The following is a 25,263-nucleotide window of genomic DNA, read 5'->3' as shown; positions in this document are numbered from 1 at the left end:
GATCGAGCCTGCCAGGAGTTTGCGGCTCCCTCTCTTGATGCCCACCCCCCCCATGCTCTCTTTGTCTCTCTCTGAAATAGATAACATCTTTAAAAAAAAAAAAAGAAAAATCCCTCTTTCCTTCAGGTGGTGTTTTAGATTATATTTGAGGAAAATTTAACTCCTTTTTGCCTATATTTAGAAAATGAACTGCATTTTTTTTTTGGAAATTAGTTTTTGAGTGAAAATGTCATTGGATACTTTAAAATCTATTTCTAAGCATATTAAATGAAATAATGTTTTTTTTATTCATTGGGAATAAAAGGTAGACTCTGACATTGAGGTACATTTGCTGATGAAGAGGAAGCATTCTTCCCCCTCGCGAGGGGTTTAAATGTAATACTCAGTGCTTACTCAGGAGTGAAAACATCAAATTAAAATGTTTATGCTGACAAAGGACAAATCTGGATTTCAGCAACCCATGCAAGATTGTCTGATTGCTTGGCCTGCCTCGCCTTGAAGCTTTTGGCCAGGACTTATAATGAAATGCATGCATACAATTAAACCATTTTAAGTCGGTGTCGGAGTCTTCCCCGAGTGGTAAGAGGTGCTCCACTGCTCTCTAGTGGCTGAACGTGGTCCCCTGGCACCCACATTGCTTTGTATTCCTAAAGCAGTTCTTCACACATTGGCAGCGTGGGCCTCCAGAGCAAGCACCAACGCCACGTAGACAGGAACGGAGTGAAAAATGATTCCAACCCATGGGTCTCTGGAAGGCACCAGATTTTACCCAGGATGTGTGGCCGGTTGACTAACAATGAGCAAGTGTGAGTAAGCACTCTGTCAGGGAGAGCTGACACTGATGGATTAGAATGTTCTGGGTGTTACTCTCTTATCGCTGCATACATCTTACACCTTGGCAGGCCACAGTGGCAAACAGGTCCTCGGGTACTTAAAACGGACCGCTCCTTAGCAGAAGGAGCAGCTTTTTTCCTGAAAAGATCTGGTTAAATTGATTGGGGAAAAAGCAATAGAAATGCATTTCCTGCTGCCTGTCAGAACTTCGCGACTTTGAGAAAAGAAATTTTGAAGACCTCCGTGTCCATTAAAACTGCCAGCCGTGGACCTTGTTGAGAATGATCATGTAAAATGTCCTGGAGGACAGGGACTTTGTCTTCGAGTAATTACAGTAGCCAGCTTTTATTCAGCTTTTACTCCGTGCCAGACTCTGCTTTCCGAGCGTCCTGTCCTTCAAGTTGCCCGGCCACCCCGTGAGGAAGGTGCATTCTGTCGTCGTCCCCGTTGTACCAGGGAGGAAGCCGAGGCTAGCGCGTGGGCTGCTGTAGTGCAGCTTCCCGGGGACAGTCGCCTTGCGCTTGAGGTGGCGGTGCCTCCTGGAGCAGTTTGCGGGGCTCGGAGCACCTCTGTGATGCGTGCCCAGAGCCTGCCGCCTGCCGGGCTCCTGGGATGGTTGGGCGGAAGGAATGAGTGGGGAGTTGCCCTTCTAAAGCGTGGGGCGGCAGGATCTTGGTGTGAATCTGGGCTTCGCTTCTTGCTGCCTGTGCCGCGTTTACTAGCTGAGCGCCCGTTTCCTTGTCTGTAAAATGAGGAGATAGCTACATCAGTTGAGTTCAGGGCCTGGGACCCGAAAGGCTCCCAATAAATGCTTTCCCCTTTTCCAGTCTGGGAGTTGGTGAGCATAGACCTTATTGGAAAAAGCAGATTTCTACCTGCTGGCTTTCAGTTCTTTTTAGGTGTTTGACTTAGAGTAGTGGGCTTTAGAAAATTGTTTTAGTCTTTTATTGTTTCTTTAGCATGTGTGAAAACATAGATTCTAGAATTGCTAAGTTTGGTTTAGTACCTGAGTGAACACTATAAAAATAACATGGTTCATGTTTGGTTTTTTATAAAACTCTTCTGCCCTCAAGCTGTATTAATGCAGTTGTTTTTGAATATATGGAACAGGTAAAAATGGTATCTTAGATGGTAAAAATTTCTTGATACATTTCAGATTTTGTCCTGAGTTGGGTTGTTCTCTCCAAAAAAGTTAAGTTCAAACTGAACTACTAGTGCTGAGAAGCTAAGATCAGAAGTACCTTCAGGGGTTTTAGAAAATGGAGACTAATTTCAGCGTTCTTTTTTATCAAAAAAAATTTTTTGAATGGGACTATTTTAAAATAAATACTCAGAACAGATAGTTGAGTGGTAATGCCAAACATTGAATGACATCTGTTTAACCATTTAGAACATTTAACTAAAATCCCAATCTCATTTGAATTTCTGAGCAAAAACAACACAAATTAACCATACCCAGATGCGTGCTAATCATTCTCCTGAAATTTGAAGAAAAAGCAATTTAGAAAGCACGCTTTTTTTCTTTGTGGTGGGGAGCTAAGTAAACATGTTTCCATGTGTACTTGTTAATCTTGATTTCATGCATTTGACCTTGCTTCTTAGGCAACACGGTGGAATGGAAGGAACATCAGACGCTTTAAATTCAGAATGATCTGGGTTCACAATCTCAGATTTGCTAATCATTGGTTATGTGATCTGGGCAAGTTCCTTACCTCCGAGACTGTCTCCCCTTTTGTAAGAATGGGACTTCTCGGACCTGCCATGTCTGAAGAGCAGACAAAACCAGTGGGACTCTGCCTTGACATTTCTTGAACGCCATGTGTACTGTGTTCGTGGTGGTCTCTTTAGAAATTTGTGTGCCATGGCGTCGACTTCTGGAGAAGTGGGATCTGGCTTGGGGCTGATCTGCTCAAAGGACTTCATTATTAAGATGCTTTTACCTTTCGGACCGTCCTAAGGAAGCCCTCCTAAGGACAGTGGGAGAGAGACATGGTGTGTATATTTGTTTGTGATGATTGATTGCTGTCGTTCCTTGGAACTATTGACTCGTGCATGGATTGACCTTCAGGCCCCTGTGTACAAATTTCAGGAATAAGCTGCGTGTTGCTGCCGTTAACAGCACGACTGTGACGGCTGGCAAGGTCTTGGGTCTTTTGCTTTTTCTTTTTAATGTTTTCATCCCTGTACCATGTCAGGTTCTTATTTCCTCCAAGTCTGTGCTTTAAAAAATTGCAGGTAATGCATGGTCTTTTGAAGACGAATAAGAAAATATGAGTAAACAAAATAGTACCACCCAGATAGAAGCATAATATTTTGACTTATGGTTTTTCCAGATTTGTAGAATCTGTATCTTCTATGCTTAGGTGTTAACATTGCTTTGGAACATGCTTTTCCCCTATTGAGTATTTTAACATGAACATCTTCTCATTGCCAAAGAAGTATTGTCATGTTTAATGACCGTATATATAATATTTTGTTGTTTTTTTTTCCCTGTCGTCTGATTGTTGGACCTTTACATTTACATCTAGTTGTTTTCTTCTTTCTTTCTTTCTTTCTTTCTTTCTTTCTTTCTTTCTTTCCTTCTTTCTTTCTTTCTTATCTAAACAGTGATCTTTTTATATACATAATTTGGGTACTTAACCATTTATTTCTTTAAAATGACTCTCTAGCAGTGGAATTGCTGGGGGGGATGTATACTATACCTTTATGCTTTCTGATTGATGTTTCTAAATTGCCCGTTAGAAAAGTTCTATTCATTTTTGCTTCTACAAGTGTGTTAGATTGCCCTTTTCACTATACCTTTGTCAGCCCTGGGTATTATTCTTCTTAATCTTTGTTAATGTAAAAAGCAAAAAAATGGTTATTTAATTTAAATTCATATTTCTTTGATGACTAGTGACCTTGAACAGCATTTCTAAATGTGTACAGGCCGGTGCCTTTTTTCCTTTTTGTCAACTGCTGTGTCCTTTTTTCTGTTGCCAGATTGGCGTATCTGTGACTCTTTTTAGTTATTAATGTCCTACATGCTGCACATATTTTTCTGAGTTTCAGGGCTTATATTTTACATTGTTTACAGGAGTCAGTCTCTCCCCACCCCCCCTTAAGCCAGTGGCCTGCTATTAATAAGAGCAGATACTTCCTTTTAAAAGATTGAGTGGAGCTGTGGCCCCTTGTGGCATTTTTGCCTGGGACCCCCTTCTCCTGGACGGTAGCAGTGTGCACGGCCCCCACTGGCATCTTGAAGTGAGTCAGGCCCTGACAGTCAGAGATGGGGCGCAGACCTGCTTTCTGGGACCCCACAGGGCATGTGTTGTGGGGGGAATTCTTTGAATGACCACCGGACAGGAGCAGCCAGGCCGAGGTGGTGCCCAGCTGGTGGCCCCCTCGGGTGGAAGAGGCCTGAGTTGTGTCTCCTTCCCCCATCCCTGTCTCTCTGCACAGCCCGGCTGCTGTGGAGTTTGGGAGCCCGGAGTGGCTGTGGGTAGGCGGTGAGCTGGGGAGGGACGGTGGGTGCGGGAGGTGAGCGGGTGGATGGCTACATAGACACCCCTGCGTCTGTACCGTCATCTTCCTAAATGCTGGTCACTGATGGCACCTTGTTTTTCTGTTTGAAAGAGCTTTGTTCCGGGGGCGCCTGGGTGGCACAGCGGTTAAGCGTCTGCCTTCGGCTCAGGGCGTGATCCCAGCGTTATGGGATCGAGCCCCACATTAGGCTCCTCCGCTGTGAGCCTGCTTCTTCCTCTCCCACTCCCCCTGCTTGTGTTCCCTCTCTCGCTGGCTGTCTCTCTCTCTCTGTCGAATAAATAAATAAAATCTTAAAAAAAAAAAAAAAAAAAAGAAAGAGCTTTGTTCCGGAGGCAACACCGGCTACTCAGCAACTGTGGGTGGGCTGGAAAAGGCGGACTTGGTGGAGGTTGCTCAGCAGCTCCATGGGAACTACTGATGAGACGAGGTTGTGGTGGTGAAGTGCGGGACCCACGGAGGGCATTTCCTCCTGTGGTATCACCGAGGTTTGGACCGGACTAGGACACATAACATGACATGGTTTGGGGGGTTTAAAGCCTTTTTTTTCTTTTTGAACATTGAACTTGCTTCATACTTGAGTTTGTCTTATATTCGTTCCAGTACGGTAAATCAGGCAATAAATGTTCTTTTCCACTTTATCAAGGCATTTACCGCTACCATCACTCCTTCAGGGCCAGCTCAGAGTTTTCCCCAGCTCCTTCATTTGGACAGTTGTCCTGAAATCAGTGCAGCTTAATTCAGCAGCTTCTCTTTAGTGCTCGCTGTGTGCCCGAGACTGCAGATACGGAAGGATGGACATGTTGCAGAGAGGAGAGGGATAAACTCGCCATGGGGGTGTTGGTCAGGGAAGGCTTGTGGGAAGAAGTAATCTCTCAGCTGGGGTTTGAAGGGTGGCTAGGAGTCCTGTGGACTGTCAAGGGGGTAAAGGGCATAGCCTGTGCTGAGGTGGGATTGGCTTGAAATGGTGTAATTTAGGAAATTATTGTCAGTTTTATGTTGGTGGGGTGGCAAGTGGGGGGGGGGGTCGAGGGAGACAGAGACCGGGTCATGGAAGGTCATGCATGTCTGCTCTGAAGTCTTGTGGCAGGAGAGAGTGACTGTCTCCAGTCACACCTGAGTCAGGACTCCTGCCCTGCACTTCTTAGTTCTGTAATGCCAGACAAGAAGCTTTATCTCCTCAGTGGGATGACTAGATGGCCTAACGTGACCTACGGCGCGTAGTGAGTGCTCAGCAGAACGCTCTGGTTTCTTCCTCCTCGACTGCTGTCTCCTCCCTACCATTAGATAAGCTTTTTGAGGGCAGGCCTCACACCCCTTGTTCCTAGAGCCCGTCTTTATTTGTGGAAAGCATATGCCTTCTGCCATCCGTTTCCTTCACCTGACATGCCTGCTGTCTGAGCAGAGGCCCTTGTACACTGGCTCCTGGCTCTGCTGTTCATTTATTCCTTAATGGGAAACCGGGGAGTTCTGATGAATTATCTAAGGTGACTTTGTTTTTGGAATAGAGAATCAGGGTAAATGTTCCTTCAGAAGATTTTTTGCCTTGGTTTTGGGTTCGAGAGTGCTAGGTTGGTTTAAGTCAATGCTGAAATCAGGGAATGTCTCGGGGCACTATTGTGGCTTAGAAATGGGAGATAATATCGGAATGTTTTGTAGGTCCCCTCTGCTATGCTAGCGTGGCATGAGTCAGCTGGCGTACTGTATACAGTTTTAAATGGCACGGAAACAAAGTCTAGGAAACCTGTGTGAACTGATTAAAGAATACTGGTCTCGTCGAGTTTACCTTCCTTTTTTCTCTCTAACGGCCAGCTCCTTGTTCCTTCCCCCAGTTGCGTTGCCCTGAAATTATGTGAGGATTTGTGTCTTGTTCTTTTGCCACTTTGGGCAATTGCAGTCATATTTGAAATTCTGACTTCAGTGTTGTAAATAGACACACGTTCAGGGTTTCCTGGAAACCTGTTGACAAGTCCGTGCTGCGCCATCTCCTAGCACTTCCACGTATGTCTGAGAAGGGGGCGCCAGAGTCCTCCTTTCCTAAAAAGCTAGGCGCGGGAGCTAATTTGCAAGTGATTTAAAAATTGTTTTTAATGTTGAATGTCCCTTTCTTTTCAAGTTTATTTGGAGTCTGCTTATCTTTGATCTCAGGATCAGGCAGTTTAGCAAGCTTCTGCTTTCCAGAATCAGGCAGTTCAGCAAGCTTCTGCTTTTCAGAAAACTTCTCAACACCGTGCACGTGCTGTATAGGTTGGAGTGTGTGTACTGGGGGCTAGTGGGAAAGGGGAGGCAGAAATACAGTAATAAAGACCCTGGTGTCCTTCTCTGTTTACCTGGCTTGCACCTTCCAGCTCTTAAAAAAAAAAATCAGTCTCTGATAGTGTGAGAAACATCCCTGCAGAGACCCTTTTTGTCCCAAGAGTTTAGATTTAGTACATAATTTCCACTTACAGAAATTTTGTCTGTAGCATTGTTTCTAAGCAGGAAAAAAAATTTTTTTTTGATAAAGGAGGAATTATTGGGAGGAGAATATTTTTCATTCCTTAAAATATTGGATGAAGCTAAGCAGAAGCAAATATATGTGCCCAGGAAAAATAAGAGTAAAATTAACTTACTTACGGTGAACTGCCAAAGAAAGGATGGCCCCAGAGAAAAGAACAGGGCTGCTAATTTTTAAGGAAAAATGGTAAAGCTTTATGGTAAGCTTGGTTTTCTCTTTTAAAAAAATTCATTACAGTTTTCCACAAAGTTGTTAGCTCTTAGGTTACCCTCCCTCCCGTCTTTTTTAATGTTTATTTCAGGCCTCTGGTACATTTACCCTTGGCTCTTCGGAGGGAGATCCTTGGGCCAGATTGGATAAGGCAAGCCTGCTGTTGGGCTCTCTGCAGGAGCATTTTGTGTCTAGAAGTATTTTTTTCTGAGCTTGCCTTATTTGCAGTGTTCTTGTTGCTTCATGACAGGTGTCCTTTGTTTTCCACACAAAACCGGCTTGTTTTTTTACTAAGTCCGAGACTACTACTCACCTGTGCCTTAGAACAGAAACTTGGGTTACTTTTTCCTCTTGATCCCTGAATCTCAGAGTAAATGTGTGACTCACAAAATGTTGGTGGACTTTGACTCTATTTTCAGATTTTCAAGGACACATGTGTTAACGAAAATTCAAAGGTTTGGCTTTGGCGAATTTGCTCTTATGTGCTGGTTTTATTTGGGTTCACACTGGTTTTATTATAGCTGTTTAATTTCTATCTTTTTTCCAAAGGGTTTTTAATATCTCTAGATTCCCCCCCCTTTTTTAAAGGAGAAAAAATGGTAAGAGGGGAAAATGGGGTTGCCTTTTGCCCCCAAGCCTAAATGAATAGTCATTGCTTGTAATACCGGCCTACACTTGGCGCTTCCCACTGCTTTAGATGGGACGTATCCGGCGCTGTGAGGGTAATGACCCTCAACCACAGCAATATTCCGTAACAGGAGTATCTGTCATATTCATCGGGATTACCATGTTCATTGATTTGTGTCTGTAAATCTGCTGTTTCTACCCTTTAAATTTGATCTATAATTGGGCCTCCTTAAATGGTTCAGATAAGGTAGTCTGTATTTTCTCAATGCAGCGTGGCTGTCAGCTTCTCCTTTTTCATTATACATTCAGCAGACTTGATAAAATCAGCAGGACACCTCGTTTGAAACTGTTTAATCGCTGCCTTTTTCCTTTGCTAAAACCATTGAGGTGGTCAAGCGATGTACACAAATCATTTTAAATAGAAAATATGGTTTTCTCTGTGACCCAGCTAAATAGATAGTGTTATGCAAAACAAGTTAAAAAGTAATAAATGCCAAAAAAATCTTCTAATTGGAGTAAAAAATTGTGGGCATCTCTATCCTCTCTCCAAAAGTAGAGTATCCTGAAATATTGCCAGGACCCTGTAAAGACAAGATGATGGTTTTCTAAAGATTCTCTGGTTTCTGAACAAAGCAAGTTTAAATTTTCAAATAGTGCTGAGCTGCCTTTTACATCCATTCAAAGGGAGCCCACACTTATTTGTAACGCCTTTCTATCCTACTTTTGTAGGGAGAAATCTGCTGTCTGTTAATATCTGTGCAGCATAACCTTTCAGCCATTTGCTATTGTGATAATAAATTTTTGTTTCTTTGTCTGTCATTTTGTCTACTCAGCTGTTACTCTTCAGAGTACGAACTAAAAATAATAGCTCCAAATAAATGCCACATAATAAAGTGTTTTACAGTTGAAGCTGGAGTAACCTGGTGGCTGCAGCTCGCGGCCCTATTACCGTCGCCGGTGCTGTAGTTTCTTCCCCGTGTGTCAAGGTGACTCTCCCAGGGCCGGCTCATTAAAACAATCTATTCTTTCTAACTGGCTTGGTATTTAGCGCTATACCCAGCAGCCTGCCAAGGCACAGTTGTGGAGCACAGGACTCACGGCATAGCATGTATGAAATTATGTGGCATTCACTTTTTGAAAAAAATACGAATTCTCCATAACCTCATTTTCCTGCTTCGGCATTTTATTGTGAATAATTTACAATTACCCTTGTCAGTAGTGAAAGTAGGGCCAGTTGCAGGTTTCCCCGAGACAGTGGTAAGTGTGACTTCAGGCTTTTGGGGAGCTTTGTGGACCTGGTTTATATGGCCCCACAGGATTGATATTTACACTGCGCTCGAGTGGGACGCTGGGCGTGTTTTGCCATTTTTGCTGCCCTGAAGTTAACTTGAGAGGGAGAAGCTGGGAGTTGGTAAATACACTAAAAATGCATCTTTTTCTTTCAGGTTCTGGCTCCTTGGCAGCAATGGCCGTGTTTGAAGATAAGTTTAGGCCAGATATGGAGGTATGTAAGTCCCTGCAGTTTTATTCTCTGCCACATGTTTTTCCAGCGGTATGTCGGACATTCACAAAGTGATTGCCGATTCTTCCAAAGCTTGTACAGCACTCTTGTTAGTTGGAATGCTCTTTGGCACAGGTAACCGCGTTTGCTGAGAAGACCGGTTGGTTGGGAAAGCTTCATTTTGGAGTGGGCCCTGCTGTGCCCTCCCCCAGGCTTGGGGAGCCAGCACTGTTCAGCTTTTTGCTCTGGCCCGTGGGCTGTCTGGGAATCTTCTTGGCCATAGATGCTGCTGCAACGTGGAATGTTTTCTTGTGCACTCAGCTTTCTGTGTCACGGCATCTCAAAATGACGAGTTTTTTTTTCTTCTTCTTCTTACTGAGAGTAGAGAAACTACGAATGTCTTTGCATGTCACACAGACCTGGTCTGAAAATGGGGGCAGCTTAAAAAGCCCCTGTAGATTGTTCTGCATCTGAAAGGAGATGGGGACAAGATCGTATGTGTAGTGGACTGTTTTCAGAGGGTGACGGGTCGAGCGTCTCAAATATATTTTTAAGAGATCCTTTATTATATTTTCTTTGGTGGTAGGGGAGGGTGGTACCTTCTGAATGGCATTCCACCTGTCTGCTTTAGTGATCGATGTGCACCCCCCCCCCCAATTAAGCAACCTCCCCACCCGCCAGATCTCTAAGAACAAACCCACAGGTCTTCCATTGTCACTTTGGAAGGAGTGCTTAGTATGCTCGGGTACTTCATTTTACCACATTATTCCTCTCCTGTGCTTTTCCCTGCCGCTCAGCCAGTTTGTGGGCACAGAGGGCCTGAAGTCAGCCTTCATTATCTGCTCTTGGTTTTTTGATAGTTGTTAATTTTGTGATGGTGCGTAGCAACTTGTTTTCAACAATTAGTAGGCTTTTATGAGTGGTTTACCCTATTCTGTAATATGTAGGCATCTGCTGTTTCTGCCTTTGCAGTATTGTTTTGTTTAGATACCAGAGGATGTCTCTGGGAATTAGTTTTTGACAATGCTTTATGCCTAATCATCTTTGGGGGAGATTGCATATTTAAACATTTTTGTTCTTCCACCAGCTCATTGTCTTCGGAGCACCAGCTGCCGTTGGAACTCCGAAGCTCTCTCTGCCCTTTAGGTTTGGGCCAAGTGCCCTGAGAGCCAGAGGATATAGGGTTGTGGATGCTGCCCAACCAGGACAGGGGTCTCCTGCCAGAAACCTCCCTGCCCTTGGTACATGAGGTTAGCACACATAAGTGACTCGGTCACGATGGCTAGATTGCTCTTTCCTTGGACATCTGCCAGAATTAAAACCTATGACTGAAGATAGGAGTTAGCTAGGTGTTTGTAGTAAAAATAATAGTGTCTTGCTCCAATTAAGAATAGTAAACAGGTCCAAGTATCAACTATAAGTGAGATTAGGAGTCTGTTCTCATTTCTCAGTGTGAAAATTTACTCCCATATCAGCATTATTTTCTGTTTGGGGTTCTTAAGTATAGAGAAAAAAAAAGATGTACTAGGTTACTTAAAAAGGAAAAGAAAAAAAGGTCTCCCAGTTTTCAGACTAAAGGGGAGAAGTTCCTGAGGCTTCACGAATCCATTAGAACTAACAAAGGTATGGGGAGAAAGACTCTTGACGATTTTTGTTTAGAAAATCGCCTCAGTAATGTCAAGCCCTCCTTTAAACCACATTAATCTTTTCAAATTTTCTTGAAAGCTTTGTCTATTTCCAATTGATTGGAACCTCCATATGTTAGAGAAAAATGAGAATTGCAGAAAAAGTTGAAAGCATGAGGTATATTAAAAGTGACTTAACACTCTGCTAAAGTAATTTTACATTATTCAGAGTTTGGATTTGAAGTGATTCAAAGGCCATGAATTTAATATTGATGTGATCTGAGGAAGTGAAGGGAAATGTGATCATCCCTTCAATAAAATTTGTGGTATCATCTGTCTGAAGAATGTGTTCCTTAGATCGATTTTATATGCAGCTCAGACCACTTGATGTCCTGTATCAGCTGTGAGACCTTGAAATAGCCTGGCCAAATTCCCATATCAGATTGATTAATTAATTTTACAATGTCACGTGACTGGTTTTGGTCACGGAAGTTGTTGAAACTTGGCGCAGACTGACAGTGAACAAAATCACTTTATTATAAAGAAGGGAGTACTTCTTCGGTGAAGTGACTTTAAATGTAAATAGAAGGCGAATAATAGTATAACAACTGTTGGGAGATAATACTTAAAAAATCTAAAGGGTCGTTAATAGATTCCAAAAGAATTTATTGTAAAGACCACGGAGCTAACCACTGTCCACCTTGTTTTTTTGGGCGGGGGGAGATGAAATGAAGTGCTTTCCGTGGGAGACTGAGACTGGCCAGCAAAGTTGAGACGATGAGTTTGAATGACTTCTTTGTTGTGAAGGAGAATTCGGCTCTGCGTTTGCATCGAACTTGTGGAGACATTTTGGTTTCAGATTTCCCAACTTTATTTTCTTTCTTTCCAGGAAGGCTTTCTGTCTTTCTGTGACGAGAGGCCCTCCATGACTTTTCTTTCTGGCCTCTTTCGAGACTGCAAGGTTGGATGGCTGAATCTGCTTATTCCTTCCAGTATGAGAAATTCTGGACATGTCTCACACAGAAACCCAGGAGGGCATTGCTGCCTCTCACATCTTGTGTGCATCGCCAGGACAGTAGCTCCTGCACACTGCATAGAGGATTGCATGAGGAAGGGGCGGTTTTAGGCTATCATAATTATGTATTCTTTGCCAAACAGTAATTTTTAGGCCAGACTCATTAAACAAACTCTTGGCTTTATTGTTAAAACAAATCAATTAGAGGTAGCTCATAGTACCCCCCCCCCCCACAAACCTGTGCCTTGGAAGTGCCGGTCCTAGACTGCAGTGTTTATGGAATGAAAGTCCCCGTCTCCTTAAAAACCTTTACTGTGTTTTCATTATCTTTAGCTTCATAGTCCAGTATGGTAGCCAGCAACCACGTGTAGCTATTAAGCATTTGAAATGTGTCTAGTCTGACTTGAGAGTGCTGTAAGTAGAAAACGCACACCACATTTTAAAGACTTAGTACAAAAAAATTTAAAAATATATTTCATTGGGGCACCTGGGTAGCACAGTCGGTTAAATGTCCAACTCTTGATTTCGGCTCGGGTCATGATCTCAGGATTGTGAGATCGAGCCTTGCATTGGGCTCTGTGCTCAGCGGGATGTCTGCTTGGGATTCTCTCTCCCTCTCCCTCTGCCCCTCCCCTGCATGGGCACACAGTCACCCTCTCTCTAAAATAAATAAGTCTTTAGGAAATATGTGTATATTTTCATTAATATATTTATATTATATATATTTTTATTATAAATATATTTATATTAATATATTTCATTAATATATGTATATATTTTCATTAATAATGTATTCATTATATATTGAAACAATACTGCTTTACATGTATTGGGTTAAATAACAAATTATTAAAATTTAATTTCACCTAATGTTTATTTATTTATTTAGCATTCTACTTATTCACTTGTGAGAGAGCATGCATGAGGACAAGTAGGAGGAGGGGCAGAGGGAGAGGAGAGAGAGAATCTCTTGCAGACTCCGCACTGAGTACAGGGCCTGACATGGGCTTGATCTCACGACCGGAGCTGAAACCAAGAGTCAGACGCTTAACTGAGCCACCCAGGCACCCCTATTTTTACTTTTTCAAATGTAGCTACTAGAAAATTTAAAACTACGTATGTGGTTCACATATTTCTGTTGGACAGGGCTAGGATAGCATTGTTTCTTGAACTTGTCATTTGCACATCACATTTAAGGTTTCTGCTGTATCCAGGTGACGCCTGGACTGTTACTTTTCTTGAGAAATTTTTAAAAAATTAATTCACTGTTTTATAAGTTGAGATATCATTTACGTGTAATGAAATGCACAAACTTAACTGTACAGTTAGATAGGTCTTGGCATTTGTAATTCTTTTGTCAGTTCCTTCTCTCTTCTTCCCTACAACCACTTCAGTTCACCTTTTTAAGTTAAATTTAGTTTTTAAATATAGTTTATATCTATGAAATCCCGGGTTTGATGCGTTGGTTATCTTTTTCCCTGAGACACCTGAAAGTGAGCGCATGCTATTAGTATAAATAAGAAATGTATTCATGTGTCACCCATCTTGTGCAAGCCCAGGGGTATGAGCATTAAACTTTGGGAAACCTAGGGCTACATCCCGCCCCCCACAGCCCTTCTTGCCAGCTTGCTGTTGTTTGGATACAGGGTGTACTTGCTTGTCACGGACTCCTCACTGCTGGTGTCGGCTGGCAGTGCCCTCCGTTGCTTCTTCATTTATCTGTGTCCTTGTCCTCCATTGTACACATGTGTCCCATTGTTTTATGGCTGTTTTGGGGGGCATCTCCCTCACTTGCCCTTGTTAGCGGGAGACCCTTGAGGGCGGAGGCCATGAAATCATCTCTGTTCCTCAGCTCATGTTCAGTATGTGTTTGTTGAGACGAGACAGGATAACCCTGCACTAAAGCAAAATCTGAGTCATCAAAAACCACCTGGGAAGTGGAGGGGACTTTCTCTTCTTCCGGTCTGGAAAGTGCTGGACGTTTTTCTGAGACAACAGAGGAAGGTAACTACTACACTTCTCGAGTAATATACAGCATTGGGGCAGAGTCAACAGAGCCGACACCCCATTAAGGACACAGGCAACACAAAGATGGAGCAAAGGGCAAGTGCTCGTTGGGAAATTATAGGCCAAAAAGCAAAAGAGTGAAACGCAGCTGGGATTCGTGAATGGCTAAGACCAGCCTCTGCTGTTTCAGGTTATCCGAGCCAATGACTTGCCTCAGGTCAAAGCCCTGGTTCAGAGTTGCAGAGAAACTGCCAGCTAACCATGTGAGTTTGACACCTTACAGTCTTTACAAACCCTCACCCGGTTGCGACCCTGACAGTGCCTTCAGTGGTCTTGGAATTTTCATTTTGTCGTTTCTCTCCTTACTGTTAGCCTGGAAGTCCTCCGAGGGCCGGGACTGTGCTGCTCCCTTCCTCCTTCCTTACCCCTCGCGTGCTAACTCTGCGCAGGAGACATTCAGCCAGTGTTTGTTGAGCGAGTGGATGAAAAGGTGTCAAAAGCAACTTTACTTACTCGTTCAAGATTAACCCTCCTTTGGTGCAATTTGATAGCTTTACCCTTACTGTTGATAATACTCAGGTGTGATAGAAATGAAGGCATAAAAATTTGTATTCTGATAAATCTCCCGCTTTATTTTTATCAGCAAAGGTACTAATTTGTTATGTATTAGCAGAAGAGTGGATTTGGAGATGTGTGAGTTGACCTAATGACAAGGGGTCAGTTATATTAGAGGGTTTTTTCTGGTGATGCTGGATTGCAGGGAGCCATTCCCCCAGATTTTGTTTTCCCCCTGTTGTTAAAGCTGGTATAAGAATTAAGCCCCTGGGGGCTCCTGGGTGGCACAGCGGTTAAGCGTCTGCCTTCGGCTCAGGGTGTGATCCCGGCGTTATGGGATCGAGCCCCACATCAGGCTTCTCTGCTAGGAGCCTGCTTCTTCCTCTCCCACTCCCCCTGCTTCTGTTCCCTGTCTTGCTGGCTGTCTCTCTCTATGTCAAATAAATAAATAAAATCTTAAAAAGAAAAAAGCCCCTGATCTTGGTTATTACCCACAGGCTAGCTAGACAGAAAACTAGTGATAACCACACTGTGGCCTTCTGAGTTCATTTTCCAGTTAAGTATAAGGAATTTGACCAAAATACCTGGAAACATGGTGGTAGCTTTGTTGAGGGTATCTCGAAAATTGCTAAAATGACTCACATAAAAACAGATTTGATTTTAGGGCAGGGAGGGAGTTAAGGGACGCCATCAGAGGACTTCAGTTAGTCTTCCTTCCATCCCGTTTCTTTGTAAGAAGGAATGTTTTCATTTGGCCCAGTGAGAAATTTAAACTCTTGAAGATTATAATTCATTAAAACGGGTAGAAGATTAATATTTAGTCTGTCAAGATCAATACTGTCCCCTCTTTGCACTAATTGTCAGAATAGCGTGCGAGGGCCGCTGAAGGGTAGTGGTGTGCGGCAGGACCCTCACATCACAGGGAGACGATTCAAAGGCAAACTGTCCTGCACCCTCTGGTATCGACTTGCAAATTAGCATCTGGAATCTAATTAAACAAGCTTAATGAAAGTAGCAGCTGAATGCTGCTGGAAAAGACAATCAGCTTTTTTCCCCCTCTCTGATACATACTCTGTACTATTGAAGTTGGTCACCAAACACATCGTGTGAGCACAGTTAAAAAAAATTAGCATTTATTTGAAGAATAGAAACTGTTTTTCATTCTGTTATGCATTTGGCATGCTCTGGCGTCCCATGAGAGCCATGCCACAGCAGATAGTGCACAATATTTATAAATCCATGACAGGCAATAATAGCAACTTGAAAAATTCTTTTGCTAGAATCTCAAGTTGAGAGCTGCCAAAAGCGGAGAGGATCAGATCTGCAGTGGCAGCTGCTGTGCCCTACAGTTAGAATTCTAGACTTTGAAGATGCTCAACTTAAAGAAATGAAGACTGCAGGCTTAGCCAATTTTTGCAGGTTTCTAGAGCTCTGGCTCTCTGCCTTTTGAAGATGAGTTGCTGAAGCTTCTACCACTGCCTGAGGCGTGCTAACACCAGCAGGATCTTTTTCCCCCCCCTAGTCTTAGTGTGTCTTCAGTTTTAAGTAGCACATGCTTAGTCAGTGCCAACTGTGCTGGTCCTTTCTCTGGTCACAATACCGAGGGACGAGCTCTTACCCTCTACCCTTCAGAGAGAAGCCATGAAGATAGATGGTGACGTATACACGTGCCACCTCAGCCGTCTGATTTATGGAGTCATATTTCATCGCTCGGCAAGTGCCGGCCTCTAGAGAAGCCCTTATAGATTGCTAAAGATGTGAGCAGCTCTCGCCCTAAAGGCTTGTGGTTACCTCACAGACGTGATGCCAAACACCTAGCTGCCGGAGAAGCAGAATTAATCTGTCATCGCAGGCAGCTATAGATCCACTTTAAATAATGAAAGCGTTCATAGCAATATGGTGTCCTGACAGCAAGTCTTCAAGTAGCTGTACTGGGTTGTTTTTGTTTTTAAAGTCTGGTAGTAGCAAGACACAGAAGTTACAGACTCATTTCTGCCTTGTGAGATGGTCATAGTGTAAGAGGGGTGCATTATTTTGATTAAAAAGAAGACTTTGTTCAGCTTGGCACAGAGACTGGTCCCAAAGGAAAATACAGAGCATGGGTTCGGTGTGTGGTCGGGTGGAAAGGGGAACGGGAGCTCAGGAGCTAGGGGATCGAGCTGTGAGTCTGTTTCCACTGTCCTCGTGGTCTGACTCCGGGCAAGCCACGGCCCAAGACTGTCCGTCCAGAAGATGGGGATCCAGAGACCTGCCTGGAGGTTGCTGTCAGGATTAGATGTGGTCTGTAAAACACCTTGTGTGGTGGCTCACACAAAATTGGCTCTGAAATATGGCAGCTGCTTCTGTTTTTCAGTTATTCAGTAGCAGGATACAAACATCCCGTAGCAACGACTAACACGATCATTCGTACTTGCATCAGGCTTGGAAATGAGAGCATACTATAGATAGATAGGACTCTTCTTTTCCATCCGAAAGCCTAAAATCTGAGACCGACTTATGTAAGAGGTCATAATGACAGGAGAGGAAGCCTGTTTACCACATACCGGAGGCCACGGGAGCATTTGCCTTTTTGCTAGGATGGGGGGTGTTGAAGATACAGTCATCACGGTAGCTGGTGCTGGCTGAGTGCTGGTACACCGCGCCACGCTCTGTTCTGACAGCTTTCTTGGCATTCTCTCCTTTACTCTTCAGTAACTGTGCGGGGTCTGTACTTTGTGAGCCCCATTTTGTGGAGAAGAACAGGAGGCTGTGGGGAGGTCAGATACCTTGCCCCAGGTCACACAGCTGGTCAGCGATGGAGTCACCGTTTGAATCCTGGTCGGTCTGGCTTCAGAGCCCTCCGGTGTGGGCCATCACGGTGCCATGCCGCCTCTTTGCTAGGCCCCCGATTCTCTGACCATGGAGTGGGGAAGACATCTTACTCTGGGTGAGCTGAGGTCTGGGCTGCTTGGGCTGTTCCTTTTCTCTGATGAGGTCTAGTGAAGATGGCAGGAAGCCAGACAACTGTCCGTGGTGGTGCACAGACCTCTGCGGTGAGCCCGGTGATTGGAAGGCACCCAGGAAGTTAGAAATACAGAGATGTTGGGAGATAGAAAAAAGTCACTTGGCTCTGAAAATTATTTTTTTCTTCTCTTTGAATTCATCAGACTTTTTCCTTTTAACCGTCCCTCACCCCACATACCTTTTGATTGGTTCCCCCCCAAAGTTTCTAGATACTCACAAGAGAGCTGTTTTCTGTCTGTAGCTAATGTTCAGATGGCATAGATCTCTTCACATTTAGTAATGAGACCAGGAATTCCTTAAATATTGGTGATTGGCATTTGTCCATTTGAGGCAAATCATGAATAACTTGAACAAAAATAAATAAAAATAAGCAAGACTATCATATTTGAATAATGAGGTGCTCTTTTTTTTCCCAACTGCCAAAACTTTTTAATCTTCGTCAACAATTGTTCTGTCCTCCGTCTTATTTAGGTTGCATCTGTGCGACTCTGAGCTCAGGAGCCCTGACAAGCGGCATATGAATTCTGTATTCATTAGTGATCTTGATCCAAATGCCTCTGTCCCTGCCACGGGGGCTCAGGTGTGGAAGCTGCTGGCTAATCCCACCAGCTGACATTCAGAGGTTTAATGACTCCATAGGAAGGTGACCACTCGCTGGGAGGGTTGCTGGCGGAACCCACACAGCAGACAATGGAGATCAAGGAGGACTATCAGTGTTGAGCCGAAGCACCTTCCTGTGCGACTTGAACCCTGTTGGCATCAAACGGAGTTTTAAGTAAATGCAAAATTAAAAAAAAAAAACAAAACCTGACCTTTGATAGCTCTCATAAACAATGGTTTTTCTGTCTGTATTGATATTGATGGTGTTTAAGACTGTTTTTCTTGTTGCACTTTAATGGGTGTCAGCTTAATGAGCTGAACTTGACGCACTTTTCCAGATTTTTAGATTTTAAGGTTATGTTTGTCTGGTTGCTACATCTGTTTAGGTATCTTACATATGTCTGGGAAAAAATACATAGTTAGAGGCCAGATTCTTTCTTATTAAATGGCTTTGAGGGTCTGTGCTGACGTTTTTGCTTACTGTGATCTCTAGCTTTGAAAAAATACTATTAGAATGTGAGTTCTTTGACTTGTGACATGTCATAGGACGTTTTGACTCCTCTAGTCTAAAAATGTTGGATGCCTTTTTTTAAATAGTAGCTTCATCGAGGTACAATTTATATCCGTACAGCTCAGCTACTCTGAATGTACAGGTCAGTGGTTTTTAGTATATTCTCAGAGGTGCACAACTATCACCACAGTCAATTTTGGAACATTTTCGTTACCCTCAAAAGAAACCCCGTACCTGTTAGCAGTCACTCCCCATCTACCCTCAACCTTCCCAGCCCTTGGCAACAGCTCGTCTCCCTTTGTCTCCATAGACTTGCCTTTTCTGGACATATCATAGAATAGGAATCACAACAATACGTGGTCTTTTGTGATCAGCTCCTTTATTAACGTATAATATTTTCATAATATTTCATCCATGTTGTAGCATGTATTGTTACTTCATTCCTTTTTATGATTTAATAATATTCCATGTGTGGACATACCACATTTTATTTACCCATTCATTAGTTGATGGACCTTTGGATTGTTTTCACTCTGGCTATGATGAATAACGATGCTGTGAACATTTGTGTACAAGTTTTTGTGTGGACATACATTGTCATTTCCCTTGTCAATCCCTTGGAGCGGGATTGCCGGGTCATATGGTAACTCTGTGTTTAACCTTTTGAGGAACCATCAGTCTGGTTTCCAAAGGGCCCGGGTCACTAGATGTGCATTAGATGTAGTAAGTTGTGTCTATATTGTTCAGCCAAAAAATGTATTACCTTTCCTCAATAATTTTCTCTTTGGTTGTATTTAATGTAAAGCAGTAGTGTTTGTTTTTTTTTTAAGATTTTATTTATTTGTTTATTTATTAGAGAGAGAGACCGTGCATGTGCAGACACGAGCGTGAGCAGGGGGAAGAGCAGAGGGAGGGGGACAAACAGACTCCATGCTCAGTTCGATCCCACAACCCTGAGATCAAGATTCAGCCTGAGCCGAAATCAAGAGTCAGACACTTAACTAACTGAGCCACCCATGTGCCCCAGAGTTAGTTTTTTTTTTTTTTTAGAGATGTCAGAACCCGAAAATATAACCCCGGGGGCCCAGTGTAAGATTATTCGTAAGTAGTGATTTCCAGTGGAGTTAAACAGTTAATTTTAGAAATGAACAGATACTGAAGTTGGTGTTATGATTCCGTGGGTGATTCAGAGAATCACTTTTAACCTTTAGAACAGATGGTGATGAGAAGACCCTGTTGATGGGTAGGGCTTCTCACCAGACCCAATATTTTGAGTTGTCCCCCGTTTACAAAGTGAGTTTGTTCTCCTGAGTTGGAGCCCACTAGTGAGCCAACTTTGGGGAGGCAGGAAAGGACTTCTTGAGTTAAGAAGATCTTTTCCTTTTGCGATGTTTTGTAAGGCAGATTGGAAGTTTTCTTTGGTCTTTCTCCTGATGATTCAAGAGCAGGACTTTGCTCCCTCTATACAGAGCTTGGATTTTCCCAAGTATTTGCTTCTCTCCACCTGATTCTGTAGGATTCCTTCATCTTCCTGACTTAGGAATGGCCACTTCAGTGTCCATTTGTCTGCTGAGTCTGTGTGTCTTCCTCATCTCTGTCTTCAGACCACAGTTAGTGGTGTTGGCTGGCTGTCATTTCCACCCTTGCCATTTTATTCTGTCTCTGATACAAGTTGAAGTTCAAAGTGGGGTATTTTGGGGAAGGGGCAAAGGAAATTTTGGAAAGTCTCTTAATTCTTCCCATTTAGTTTCAGGAAATAAAAGGGGATTAGGTGGGAGGAGGCCCAGCAAGAAAGGAAGAGTTGACCAAAATCTCCAGTGAGCTAGGAATGGATTCCTCTGGGGGCCAGGCCTCTAGAATTCAAGAGTCGGCAGATCTGAGGGAAGTGACCCTGTGTAAGATTCGAAGTCCTGTGCCGCCAGGTCTTTGAGGCCTGCCGGAAGTACTTGCCGTAGCAGTGTTAGGCTGCTGTAGTTACTGACTCGGAGAATTCTTTGTTGATCTTTCTGCCAAAAATCTTTCTGTGCGGAATTTTTTTCACACTCTGCTGTGTACACACTGAATTTCATTTTCCTGTAAAGTCAATATGTCATCCATCAGCAGGTACTTATTGGGCACCAGCTGAATGCGAGGCATTACACTATACACGGCACTGCGATCCGCGGTGGTGTTGCAGGCGGCCGTTCTGTGTGACGCTGGAAATTCCTTATACAGCTGTGGGCAAAGGAGACTGAAAAGGAGGGATTATTTTACTCTGTGGTAGATAGGTAATTATTTATGATGCATTTCTTTGGAGCAGGTGTTCCCATTTGAAATGTTTTCACTTTACATATTTCCTATAACTGAGAAAGGCAGGGGGAGATACTCCATATAGGAGAAATATTTCACCAAGTACATTGCTTGCTGCACCTGTGGCAAAGATCCAGCAGGCAGAATGTGACTGCTCTGTGACCAGCAACTCTTTAGTCAGAGGGAGGCAAGAGCTAGAGTCCAGTATTGAAATAAATGTTTGGTGACTTTCAACTGTGTGGGTAGAATTAAAAGGAAGTTAGTTTTGTTAATATAATATTCTACTTCATGATGTCAAACAGAAAATGAACTTCTTTATCCATCTCTTACCACATTGGTCATAGTGGTAAGGGTCTCGGGGACATAATTTAAGACACTAAAAATGTCCCCTTTATCTGGGGTCTTTTTCTGTTGCCCAGGCAAGCCAGGCCAAGACTGGTCTGCCACAGCTCCTTGGGAAAAGAAATAAAAGAAACTCTTTTATTATTCACTGATTTCATTCCATCGTGGAACTCTTATTTGTAAACATTTTGAATTATAACCACTTTTTGAACAGTGGCTTTCAGGAGAATAGGGGAAAAGCCCCCTGGATTCCACTGTCAGAAGTAAGGCTCTGTGTCAGGAATCCAAGAGGTCGTCTGTGGTTAGAGGCTGGCAGCTCTTAAACAATGGATTTCCACTTTTCTCGTATATGGGTTAGAGAAATCGAAGAAATGAAATATAGGACTGAGTGTCATTGGATGGTAGCTTAGAATCTTATAAGTTTTGCCTTGGCAGGTAATTTGGCATAAATTGTTAATGTAAATCTGGGTTAGTGGTGAAGATGTTATTTTAGTAAAAAAGATAAACTGCTGATTAATTCAGCATAGAACTCAATTACAAATTGAAAGTGTCTCTGCGGGACTCCCGGGCCCTAAAGACAGCAGATGTTGAATTGATACTCCGGCATATTTCGCAGTGGTAGGAAATATTAACATGGTTTATTATACTTGTGTGGTGTGTGATATCAGAAAGGGGGAGGTGGTGGGCATGTGGGTGTGCAAAAAGCAGCCACACGTTACACATTTGCTAATACACACTCAAGTGTGATGAAGAATTGTAGGAAAGTTCCTTTTTTAAAAAAGAAATAGCTCTGTGTTAAAACTAAGTGTAAAATAACACTTGAGGCTCAATAGTTAAATGCAGTGCCCGTGTACGTTTATGTTATACCTGTGAATGCACGTAAAATAAAACTGGTGAACTTACATAAGATCTTTAAATGTTAAATGGGACCACTGCTGCAGGAGAAGGGGGAACTCGAGCACTTGATCGGTATTTCAGTAACTGTCAGCTTTCAAGGGCTGGGAAGTTTTCTTGGGCTGCTGTACTATTTTTACCTTCTGATCTAGAACATATGGCAATTTAATAATGCCCCTGTAATTTGCACAGGCAGAGAAGTTTTGTTTCACAGTTTTCATAGATCTGTATCAACTCAAGGGGGGAAAAGTCGGCAAATAAGATGTATCAGAAGATCTGAATAAATGGAACTGCCAATGTTTGAAGGGATTAGCAATTTTTAAGAGGCGTGAGAGTAAAGTTGGCTTCGATGAGATATTTCAAAGCCATTACTACAATTATGACAGGTTTTTTTTTCTTCTTTGCATCACAGTCTAGTCTAGATTTTGCTAGCTGAAGTAAAAACTGTTCCAAAAATAGCCAAATGATTATGGTCAGAACGACCGTAGCCTGGATACCTTCTGCTGTTATAAAGGCCTTAAAAGGGGGCGCCTGGGTGGCTCAGTCGTTAAGTGTCTGCCTTCGGCTCAGGGCGTGATCCTAGCGTTCTGGGATCGAGCCCCACATCGGGCTCCCTGCTCTGCTGGGAGCCTGCTTCTTCCTCTCCCTCTCCCCCTGCTTGTGTTCCCTCTCTTGCTGGTTGTCTCTCTCTCTCTGTCAAATAAATAAATAAAATCTTTAAAATAAATAAATAAATAAATGTTTTAAAAAATGGTGCTTTCTCAAAAACCTCAAAATCGGCAAAGGCAGAAGGGTAGTGGGCGAAGAAACCAGAAGTTTCTTGGTACCTGCATCACCAGAAGAACATCTTTTATATCCCCATTGCGTCTCCATGAGAGCCTTTATAAACTGTTGAGAGGTGGTGATCATTCAGAGACGTGAAGGGTGGCCTTATGTTCCGCTCACCTAAGTTGTACTGATCTCCAGCTGGGTGCCAAGGTCTGTGCCTGGTTATGAGCCATGGTCCCTCCCTTAGTGACATTTACAACTTAGTGGGGTGGGCTGGCCTACAAGCATGTATTGAAAGTGCAGTGTGAAAAGCACAAGAAGGGTCCATCTGGGGCGGGGTGCAGAGGTAACACAGACCGGAATTGGTGGAATCCGTCTGGGGACTTTCGGATGGCCTCAAAGCGCATGTGACTCCTCGCTTGAATTTTTTTTTTTTTTTTTTTTTTTTGTATTGGGGTTTGAGGCAGGGGTGGGACAGGGACGCTGCAGAAAAGGAGAGACCCGGGGCCTCACATCATGGTGCAGGGCTGGGGCGGGAGGGAGCTCCTGCTCTTTTTCTCAGTTGTGTAGCCCTGGAAGTTTGGACAGCTGAACGTATTTGGAAATAGGAAAACAAAACTCCAGACAGTGTCCAGAGTCGTCTGGGTGGTCATTTCCTGAGTCGGTGTGGCCTTTTAATTAGCGTCCGCTCGTCAGTGTGGGATAAGGCCGAGCTTAGCATCCCTGTCCCTGCGTGTGAATATTTAGTTTAGAAAGCTGCCACGTTCCATTAGACGTGGTTGTGTCTCGGCACTGGGTGCGGGAGCTGTGTACACTTTTCAAATGTCCTTTGAGATTTCCGTTGCAGTGTAATTGGGAGATGCTGGTACTTACTGTGTTGTGCATGGCGGAATGTGGGCTTACCTGCTGTAATGAGACCCCAGCAGCATACCTCGGGAAGGGAGTTCAAGTTTTAACCTTAACAGATAATGTTACTTGTGGGTTTCTGTGAGGTAATTTGTACTACTCTCCCCTACCCCTGAAATGGTGTAGAAACAAAAATAAGAAAATGATACGAAGTTGTGCTAAATTGACATTTTAAAATTCCACCCAGTAGTATATAGATTTTGGAAACTGTCTGCAGCGGACAGCGGACAGAGCACAGTCACACCTGGAGTCGTTGTCGCCCTGTTATAATGTCGGAATCTAGTTTTTCTAAACTTGGAACTGTGACGATACCAGGGGGTCGAAAAGATTTAAGGGCACATTAACTTTGATTCCTTGACAAACACATTGGTTTCTTTTAACTCAGATAAATTGAATTGGGGTGCAGAGCAGCAAAACCAGGGCCTGATGGAAAGTGCGTGCGTGGGCTTTGAAGAGGTCTGGGCGTGAAGATTGATTTTTGCCTCTGGGGTAACCCCTGTAGCCCCAGTTTTTAAAACCTAAACCTCATTCGCAACATGGGCTTAAGTCAGTACTTGAGGAGATAATTAGTAAACGGCACTCAGGCCTAACAAAAGTTTGTTCTCTTACTCTGACTACTCCTTGCCCCAAAATGTCAGAAGAAAATTAAAGCGCACTTGCCTTTCTTGGTCATTTTTGGTGAAGATTTACAATTATGGCCTGATGGGAAAATTCAGTGAAGTGTGGTATCTTTTTTATTGATATACAGGGTGGTCGAAAAACGACTGGACGCGTTCTGTTTGCTGAGCGGTTTTAGCCGTGTGTTGTAGGGAAATGCAAGCGTTTGAACGTAGTGCCGCTGCAGTGACTTGATAGGCTCTCGCTTTGGGGTTTGCTGAATGTACACGGTATTAGATTCATCAGGATGTCCTTAGTTTACCAAGTGTTAACATGCATGCTGAATCGGTGGGACGATTGAGTAGCGTTACGTAAGCACTGTATTTGCAACTTGGAAGAATTTTAGAGGTCAGCTCTTTTAGAAAGGTAAACCCGTGAGTGGGTTCATCAGTTACGCCGAAGGACCAGACGAGCATCATTAGCGATTTTGGAGACTAGTTGTATGGAAGTTCTGCTGTCTTGAGTGAAAAAACAAAAAACCACGGGTTTGTGAGTCAGACAAAATTCTGTAGAATCTCAGACTTTCCGGGTGTTGGCCACGTGCCTGTGGGTTAGTCATTTTCCTCTCTGAGCCTTTGTTTCCTGGATTTGTAAAATGGACATACAGGTCGTTCCTACCTTAAAGGGTTATTTGGAGTAGTGAGTGGAAGAAGTGGAAGAATGTGGGCCTGCACACAGTAATGGAAGTTCTTTTTCTGCCTTCTTGTAGGATATCATTTCTAATGAAATATAATAAGTGAAAATGTGCCACTTAGTACCATTCTTACTGGCATGGCAGTGAGTTCTGTATGGAACGTGTGCGTGTGAACACAGGGTTTTATGGCCTCATTTTGAATTTCATTTTTAGTACAGGGGCTACTCTCGTGATTGATTTACTTTGAATTGGGGGTTGAAAAAACA

At 43.3% G+C, this 25,263-nt stretch overlaps 1 protein-coding gene across 1 annotated transcript in view; it reads left to right on the top strand.

Annotated features, from left to right (window-relative positions):
- The window catches only part of PSMB7 (proteasome 20S subunit beta 7), a 58,372-nt gene that overhangs the window by 20,283 nt on the left and 12,826 nt on the right, over positions 1 to 25,263 (top strand). The window contains exon 6 of the mRNA XM_026513942.4: positions 9,136 to 9,194. Coding sequence (XP_026369727.1) covers positions 9,136 to 9,194 — 59 coding nt within the window. The remainder of the gene's footprint in view (positions 1 to 9,135; positions 9,195 to 25,263) is intronic.

The sequence above is a fragment of the Ursus arctos genome, unplaced genomic scaffold, assembly GCF_023065955.2.
Source record: "Ursus arctos isolate Adak ecotype North America unplaced genomic scaffold, UrsArc2.0 scaffold_18, whole genome shotgun sequence".
Lineage (NCBI taxonomy): Eukaryota > Metazoa > Chordata > Mammalia > Carnivora > Ursidae > Ursus > Ursus arctos.
This window is presented reverse-complemented; position numbering and strand designations above follow the sequence as displayed.